The sequence below is a fragment of the Oncorhynchus kisutch genome, linkage group LG14, assembly GCF_002021735.2.
Source record: "Oncorhynchus kisutch isolate 150728-3 linkage group LG14, Okis_V2, whole genome shotgun sequence".
Taxonomy (NCBI): domain Eukaryota; kingdom Metazoa; phylum Chordata; class Actinopteri; order Salmoniformes; family Salmonidae; genus Oncorhynchus; species Oncorhynchus kisutch.
Genome location: NC_034187.2, coordinates 40,229,566 through 40,239,140, shown reverse-complemented (window position 1 = coordinate 40,239,140; position 9,575 = coordinate 40,229,566). Strand labels below are relative to the sequence as shown.

The 9,575-nt window shown below is 42.3% G+C and overlaps 1 protein-coding gene across 1 annotated transcript; it reads right to left on the bottom strand.

Moving 5' to 3' along the window:
• Positions 1-820: 820 nt before the first annotated feature.
• On the bottom strand, positions 821-9,044 carry ptafr (platelet-activating factor receptor). The gene is made up of 3 exons (XM_020500839.2): positions 8,618-9,044; positions 4,575-4,663; positions 821-4,199 (listed from the first exon to the last, which is right to left on the bottom strand). The coding sequence occupies exon 3, from the start codon at positions 4,155-4,157 to the stop codon at positions 3,039-3,041; it is 1,119 nt and encodes a 372-aa protein (XP_020356428.1). The 5' UTR covers positions 4,158-4,199; positions 4,575-4,663; positions 8,618-9,044; the 3' UTR covers positions 821-3,038.
• Positions 9,045-9,575: the final 531 nt, after the last annotated feature.

The following is a 9,575-nucleotide window of genomic DNA, read 5'->3' as shown; positions in this document are numbered from 1 at the left end:
GTCACCTGGAAGTGATGTAACACTGACCTCTCGCCTCTCTTCTGCAGTCAAAACAAAGCAACTGGTTACTGTCTCTTTATTTGTCCTGTTTAAGGTAATGATGGGAAGTTCAGCTCTTTTTACTGACTGATCTTTGACTCGTTCAGTCAAAAGAACAAACCTTTAGACTAATTTCATTCGCTTGAGTCAGTAATGCCCAGAGCACGCAGGACCCCCTACCAGAGAACAGTGAACTGAAAACTCAAGAGAGTCATGATTCTCCAAGCCTCTCATTCACCATAGAGGGCAGGTAGGACCGGAGAATGATGAACTGAAACATTTAAAGATTCATGATTCTACAAGCTTCTCATTCACGTCGTTCACTATAGGGGCTTATTGGAGCTGTCATTTGTGACGAGACTTGTAAACGTGTTCTAAACAATGTACATTTGTTGATTGATAGGCATAATAACATAATTTATTGATATATTTGAAACAAGGTCTAGTTCTTGCTGCAGCCAGACTAGATTGTGAACAACTCTTGCTGGAATGCATTGCAGTATTGCTTCCGTCCCTCTCCTAGGGAAGTGAATTTGAAAGTTTGGGATATAAGTCTTTGTTAAATCTATTCAAGAAAAGTCAAATTGGCCAAGCCCTCATTTGTTTTCTGTGCTACACCTGGAAAATGTCAATAAAATGTTCAAGTTTCCTATAGCATTCTGTGTTGTCAGTATTATTTTGATAAGTGAGCCATGTTTATGAATGGGAAAATGGAAATTGAAAATGGTACATTTCTGTTTGTTTCCCATAAACAAAAAAAACGGGTATTTCAATAACAATATATCTGTTAGATATTTGTTTTATTTGAGAATGCAGTACAGCGTTACACAATATGTTCCAATTGCATCACATACAAAGAGTTACAGTAAGTGCAACATTTATACCAGTGGTCAACTTACTTCATAAACCGTCTCTGTTTATACTTCAGCAGCTGACAGCTGAAAAGTCATCAAGTTCATCACATCCCACTGGGCATACACAGGTTGAATCAACATTGTTTCCACGTCATTTCATTGAAATTATGCTGACCCAACATGGAAGAGATGTTGAATTGACATCTAGGATGGTTACCAGCCTCATAAAATGACCTTACAGCTTGTTACTTCATCATTCTTTATAATAATAATAGCAATAACAATAATAGCAATGCATCACATTTTTAAAAGTACTTCTTGGCTCACAGTATTTGTTTTGCAAAATTTGTCGTACAAAATTGCAAAACAAATACGATATGATACGATATACTTTGTCCATTTACATAAATTCCTTTTGTGATGTCAGCATACAAATACACAAACACAATATATTGCATGCCGTAGGAAAAACTGGAAAGTTAGTACACAAGTCACACATTTAGATTTTCACATATTCAAAGTCTCTGGGGCCTACTGTCCATCCGTCCCACTGTTCAGCAGCCTGATGGCTGAATGAAACTTGCCCTGTTCCTACTCTTGCTGAACAGTGGGACCCTTAGGCCTAGATTCAATTAGATCAGCATTAACCGGCAATAGCCGACACCCACATAGCTGATGTTTTGGCGGTGTCGGAGGTGTAACTGCATTGGGGCTGTCATATCGGTGAGCAGATGGTCTTGATCATTGTCACAAAGCCAGACCCGTCCTACTCACGTTAGAAGTTCAGAACGAGAAAGTATAGGCTATATGGAAATAATGACGCTCAAATGTTAAATCATTCAACGAAATAATGAGGATTTCTGAATAGAGCCCTTAATCTCCTTCCAGAGGGAATTGTATACGGGGTGAATTTATCATTTATAGAAGCTCCAGTTCCCTATGAAACTTCTGCTTTTATACTCTGTTTACACTCAAAGAGAAAAAGAACAGGAAGAAAGAGGTGGTGGAATTTAAATTTAAACCCCCCCCCCCCCCACATTTTTACGCCGCTGCTACTCTCTGTTTATTATTTATGCATAGTCACTTTACCTCTATCTTCATGTACATATTACCTCAACTAACCGGTGCCCCCGCACATCGATTCTATACCGTTACCCCCTGTATATAGCCGCGCTACTGTTATTTTATTTTTGTTCTTTAAATATTTTTCTATTTTCTTATTTTTATTTTTTACTTCAGTTTATTTTTGTAAATACTTTCTAAACAATTATTTTTCTTAACTGCATTGTTAGTTAAGGGCTTGTAAGTAAGCACTTCACTGTAAGGTCGGCACATGGATGAATGGATTAATGAAATTCTTTGAGGGGACGGACGGGTTTGTATTTCACAGTATTTTACTGTAATTACAAGGGATTGGTGCAAGCAGGTTGGCTGCTAGGTAACCTAACGTAGCTGACGAGAAGAAAAAAATGGTTTGGGAGGTTCTCTTCTGCACTGTTCAACCAATCCAATAAATGTGGAGGAGGAGTTAAGATGGAGTGTCGCCTTGTTAATGTTCAAAAGCGGAAGTCGTGTAGGCGTCACAGGCTCTCTTTCCTTTTCCCTGAAAACAAGATGCATGTGGTTGTAAACATCCCACAGCATATTAATGCATAATTGGTGTTTTATATTACTTGCACCTGTAGAGGCCTTAACAAAATCTTCCAAACTGGCAGCGACTACAGGGGTACAGACCAAAAGGACATGGCAAAATGCTCAACCATTTAAGGTTTAAGAATTGCTGCCACTAAAATCTGTCCCCTGTACAATCTGTCTCCTTTAACATAGGAGTTAAATTGGTACAGCATTTTCACTCATGGGTGCAACAAATATAGCCTCTTACAAGGCACGGCTCAAAATATGTTAACAAGCCAGAAACAACAATAACATGCACTCACAAGTGGTCAAAATGTTTTTGGCCCCCCAAAGACAAGGTACAGTACTGTAATCTGTGGGGTGGAATTACAGTACCATTCAAAATAAAGCAATTGTTTCCCCGCCCACAACAATTTACACTATGCTGAAGTAAAATGTTTGGAGTACTTTACTATTGATAATACCCAAATTTACCAAATAAATTACAGTTTTCCGTTACAGTGAAGGACTTTAATTATTGAGCTGCTGCTGTTCGCTATGGAGCCGCTGGCTCACATTCTTGCATTCCACTATAGAGATGTGTGTGGTGGCTGTTTCCGAGCAGGCTCTGCCCCTCCCCACCTTTTTCAGATGGTCCTTGATATACATGTGGAACCTCCTGGTGGCGAAGCAGTACACCACGGGATCGAAGAGGCAGTTGAGCCCCATCAGCATCAGGGTGACCTGGTGGGCGTCGTTCAACCACTGCTTGGTCTTCTGGCTCCATTCCGTGCTGCCCCAGCCCTCCTTGATCTCCAGCACAGCCAGGGTCCAGGGGCCCTGGACCATGTGGTGGGGGAGGAAGCACACCACGAACACCCCCACCACAGCACACAGCATCTGCAGGGCCCGGCCCTTCAACCCCCGGGGTTTGGAGGAACTGGAGCCCCGACCCTGGGTAAGGGACTGGGCTAGTAACGCCCGGGCGATGAGCAGATTACACACTACGACGAGGAAGAAGACCAAGACGAAGCACCCCACAATGATAAGGTGGGTTGCGGCCACCAGCCGCTTCTCGCCATCCGTCTCATGGTGGTAGCCCTCGAAGCATCGCGACACGTTGCTCTTGTCCTTCTGAATGCCCGTCTTCACGAGGTATGGCACAGACATGGACAGAGTGACCCCCCAGATGACCGCTGTGACGGCCACCCCACGGCACCAATGGTCGGACGAGGCGGCATCCAGCGGACGCGTGATGGCCCAGTAGCGGTTGATACTGATGGCTGTAAGGAAGAGGATGGAGCAGTAGGTGTTGATGAAGAAGAACACACCGGTGACACGGCACAGGAATTCGCCGTAGAGCCAGACGCCACCATGATGGTAGTAGCCAATCCAGAAGGGGAGGGCGGACACGAAGAGGAGGTCGGCCACAGTCAGGTTGGCCATGTAGATGCAGATCTCGTTCAAGGCCTTGGCATCGCGCAGGCGCCACAGCACGAACAGCGCGTAACTATTGGATATCAGCCCAAGGATGAACACAACACCGTAGAACACTGGGAAGAGGGTGTAGCGGAACGCCGAGTCCAGGAAGTTTCCGTTCCCGAAAAAGTTCACAGCCGGGGTCACTACTAAGTCCTCTTTATCCCCCATGGTCGACTCCACTGTTGGTTTTGCTAAAGCAAGCAACTCCCTCTGTGAGAAAAATACTTCCTATTAGTCATATTTCAAGACTCACTGCAATATTCACTTTAGTGAACTTTCGACACTGTGCTCTCTGTTTGTGATGATGAGTGAATGATGACCATATTTCCATTCAAATCTAGACTAATGTCTTCCTGCTCCTGCTTCCTGCACTAAGTAGGGCTTCATAAGCCCTACTTAGTGGCTTAACAACTCACGTATTAGAAAAATAATAAAGTGTATATAAAAAGTGTTATGATATTGTATGTAATGACATGATATCTGGACTGATGCTTTGCCTAATGTGGCATAACTGTTTGGCCACCCTAGTGACATTCACTTAGGGATGGGAAGTGAGCGCAAGAGGAAAGGTTGAACTGTACTTACCCTGGTCAGTTCAATGGGATTCCCACAATCTGGAGGAACTACGTCACTTAAATCCTTAAGGATGTCCTGGTTCCAGTAAATCCCAAACCCTTTTCCAAGGAAAGGAAGTACAAAGAAATTGAGTGTAAATGTGTTAATATTTCACGTTAAGACTTGTCTTTCTTCTTTCTTAAACTTGAAATTAAAGAGATAACAGCCCTGTAGGAAAATAAATCTAGGGAACTTATGTTACGGCAAGTCCGATCTGATAAGTAATACATTATACACTAAGTATACATTATACACTAAATATATACAGTCTACAAAACATTAAGAACACTTGCTCTTTCCATGAAATAGATTGACCAGGTGAATGCTATGATCCCTTAATGATGTCACTTGTTAAATCCACTTCAATCCGTGTGTGTGTGTGTGGAGGGGGGGGGGGGGGGTTCAATATTAGGAAGACATTCCTAATGTTTGGCATAGGCCTTGTAAACATACAACTGCAACATTCACACATGGTCGACTCCACTGTATTGACAATCCAGAGTTCAAATGAAGCAATTGTTTGCTTGCAGAGGATTACAGGAATGAGGTGCCTACGATTGGCCAGCAAATCTCAATTCTGCGCTAATTTACGGGGAAAATGCAAATTGGAACTTTCTCGTTCTCAACTCCTATGGCTGGACGCCGCTCGGGCTTGATGGATGTTTTCCAGCCCTGTCATTTGTCCCTATCCGAATGGCCTGTGCTACCTAGAACTTGCCTGCCAAGGACGTTGTCTCCATCTGCTTCTCCTACTCCATCTTGTAATGAAGTAGACAGAGAACAGCAAAGAAGATTGTTCCAATCAGCTTCTGGTCCCCATGTCACAAGTCGTGGAAACCAAAGGAAGCTCTGTGGCATGTTCAATCTGAAGCCGGATGCTCTCTCTCGCATGTATAGTTCCGCTGCCACACCTTCTGACTCTGAGACCATCCTCCTTACCTCATGTCTTGCAGCTACAATTGTCTGAGGTATCAAGAGCCTGGTCCGCAAGGCACAACGTTCCAGGCCCTATCTCAGGTCCTGGAATGTGCTCATTCCTCCAAGCTCACCTGCCATCCTAGCTCCCATTGAACCCTGGCCTTCCTCCAACAACGCTTCTAGTGGCCCCCCTATGGTTCCTGATGTTTCAGCCTTTGTCTCCACATACACGTGTGTGCTCAGAATAAGACTCTGCGGTAGGCCTCCTTCAGCCACTCCCTGTTCTTCATCGCCCCTGGTCTCATATATCCCTGGATTTTGTCACTGTGCTTCCTCCGTCTGATGGCAACACCACTATACTGACAGTGGTGGATAGGTTCTCTAAAGCTGCCCATTTCATCCCTCTCCCCAAGATACATTCAGCGAAAGAGACGACGCAGCTCATGGTGCAGCACGTCTTCCAAATCAATGGACTCCCTGTCGACATTGTCTCTGATCGTGGTTGTCAATTCTCGTCCCGATTCTGGAAGGCTTTCTGCACCCTTATTGGGTCATCGAGCCAGCTTGTCCTCCAGGTTTCATACCCGGTCCAACGGCTAGTCGGAGAGTGCCAATCAAGACCTGGAGACTATGCTTAGGTGTTTCGTCTCAACCAACCCAACCACCTGGAGCCAACAACTCACGTGGCTCCCGCTCTTCCCTGAGCAAGAAGTCAGCATACCATCGGCCCAGATGTTCATCCGTGGCTGTCGCCGTACCTGGAAGACCGCCACCCTGCTCCCCGCTATCGTCTCGGGCAAAGGGTATGGCTGTCCACTCGGGATTTGCCCCTCCTGGTGGTGTTCCGTAAACGTTCCCCTAGCAGTTGTATCGGCCCTTTATCGGCCCCGCACCCTCCGTATACATCCCACTGTTCATGTATCTAGGATCAAACCTCTGTCTCACAGCTCTTTGTCTCTTGTTTCCACCTCTGCCTGGCTTGACCTGTCGTTTTTCAAACTGTCTGCCTCGTATATCTGCATCTGGGTCCTGAGTTGTGTTAGATAAGATGTATTATGGTAGGGATGACTCTCAATGGCCGGAATATCATGCACTGTATAGGGGGTACTGTTAAATTGACAGTAGCTTACAGGCAGCTCGTGGTAAGCAACATTCTGCATTTCATTCTATAGTACGCCGACTGTAATATAAATATTACAGTAGCAAGTACTGTTTAATAACACACAATACAATACCATTAAATTGACTGTTTATATAGGAAAAAATTAATGGATGAATGAAATTCATTAAGGGGAGGAGATTGTATTTCCTAGCATTTTACTGTAATTACAATTAGTGCAATCAGGTTGGTTGCTAGGTAATGTGTTTACACATTACAGCATATCAGTGGATATTTGGTGTTTTAAATTACTTGCACTTCTAGAGGCCTTAACAAAGGCTTCAAAACTAGCAGTGACTACAGACCAAAAAGACATGGCAAAATGTTCAACCATTTAAGGGTTAAGACTTGCTGCCACTTCAGTCTGTACACTTCCAGTCACTTCCGGTGAGATAAAAATGTATTTTAATAGTAGCTTTGCTTTCGGTCAGTCAACCTTCATTAGAGCATTTCTACACAAACAATAGTGAGACTGTAGTGGGCATTAATACTTTAAATATGTGCATATACAGTATATTATCGTATATACATCACATGCGACTTATAATAGGACTAAGCAATTAGCCTATTATAATGTTTATCTGACTTCATAAAAGGTCATTAAAATATACAAGCAAGCATGATGCAATGAGTTGATGTTGACTAGCAAGAATTGGTCTGAGAATTGTCTATATCAAAGGCAGATATTTAATTAATATTGAACAATGAATGGATTCACATACAAGGCATAAAGCTTACGTTCCAAAGAATTAGAAGACAAAGCATGAATAGAAGAGATGCTTATTAGGCCAGAAGCCTAGGAAATAAGAATTGATCAAACAACCTCCATGGACTAGTTCCAGGATTCAAGAGAGAGAACAACATTTAAATCAATTTACAACATCTGAAGGTGTAACCTTTCAACCCAAAACCAACCACCATTGACCAATCAAACAATAACCAAGCTTACAGTAACCTAAACATTCCCAGGCCCAATCTCCACAGGGTGTCACAGCATTTAAAGGATTGTGTGAGGGATGAGACCAAAGTAATAAGACACAATTCCTGAGAAGACAATAAAACTTTGCATAGAGTAATTCAGAGTCCACCCTGTACAGATACAAGTAATGTCAAAAGCCACACTGAAGCCACACTGAGGTCTAACAAAACAGCCGCCAAAATCTATAGGCCATTTACCATGCAACTCCGGGTGTCAGAGAGCACACAAATTAGGGCTGAGCCTACAGGACCCTATTTTCCTGTTTTGCATTTTGCATACAACACCTTCACTAATCGGTTTTGGGTGTTCAGTAGATTCTGCTTATTATCAGCAACCAGCACAGAGAAAGGCCTGTCTTGCTGAAAGGGGCAATCTGTGATTCAAACAATTACTTTTTTGGTAAACAGCTGAGCAGTATTGCTGGAAAAATTTTAACCACTCAAATTCATTGAAGGAGCTATGGATGCATGGACAAACAATGGGATAAAACAAGATTATAACAAGATTAACTAAGAAAGTTAAACTAAGCTCATGAGGTATTTATAAATTCTTCAAGAAGAAATGGCTATATATAATTATATACCCCAGATTGCCCTTTTAAGAACTGCTTGTACAATGTTTTCTAATACTGTATGAAATAATTTAGGTTTCTCTGCATGGCTCTAGACATTTATTATAAATGCAATGAAAGATGTTCGCAGTGCAGTGCGTGCACATTTGTTTGAACCCTTATACAATAAATAATTATAAATGATCAAACATTTTCACAGGTAATAAAGATCAGTGCAAAACATTTGAAATCCCAAGCAGAATAGTACAATATTAGCACCTATCCTATCTTTGTATAATAGCATTTAATTGGCAACTTTGTAAAAAAAAGAAAAAAAAGAAGTAATGTTCCCATATGTAACAAAACAATTACATTTTATTTGAAAATAGTAAGAAAGATGCGCTTACCTGAGTGCGTGGCTCCTCTCTCAATGTGGTAGTCTTTCCAAGGGTGTGTGTTCCTCACTATTATTTTGAAACTAGCGTTTTTTAGGCTACAATAGTAAACATACTGTATCTATAGCCTAGAACATGTACATATTATAATAAACTTTCTTGAAACTAGAGAAACTCCTCGAATGAATCCACCAGGAAGCGCTTGACTCCGTGACTAGACCGCCCAGGTTGCGTGCGCGAGCGCTGCGAAATAAATGTACGCACAATTGTTATTCAATCAACCGGCGTCTCCGTAGTCCGGGCGTCGGTGTAGCCAGTTTCTTTGTTTTATTTGAGAGGTTTGACGCACTGCATGTCCTACCCCTGCCAACGAGCATAGAAGGGTTGTGAACGTTATTTATAAGAAGACACCTCCCTGAAAATTGGACCTCTCTGAAATGAAAATGGATGGTCCTCCCCTTTCAGCAAAACATATTTAACCTAAACCCTCCCTAACGCTTAAAAAAGTGACCCCTATACCCAAAATAATAATTAAAATATAACGTGGATAGCATAGAGCATGTTTACCATTTACCCCAACTTATTGGACAGACCAGAGCCTTAGATATGCAGTTTTATAAATTGGGTAAGCATTGTATGGAAAGACAGAAATGTTGATAGCCACAGGGCTGCCGGCCAGAAGGTCTGGTTGTGGGTTCGCAGACCACCGTGGACAAGAGTAGGGGTGGAAAGATCTCCTTTTATTTATAGTAAAAGCATTGCATGAATCTGTCATTGTATTTACAGGTCTAAGAAACAATAGCCTTTTATAAAAATGTCATGCAATTCTAAGTCATTTGACATATTAGCAGAATGAATCATTTGGATGCTACAGGTAATCCTGAATTAATCGTGAATAATGATGAGTGAGAAAGTCATACCCCTCCAAAAATGCGAACCTCTCCCTTTTATTGTAATGGTGAGAGTTTAG

Coding starts and splice junctions, on each gene's coding strand:
- ptafr (XM_020500839.2), bottom strand. CDS start 4,157: ATGGGGGATAAAGAGGACTTAGTAGTGACCCCGGCTGTGAACTTTTTC.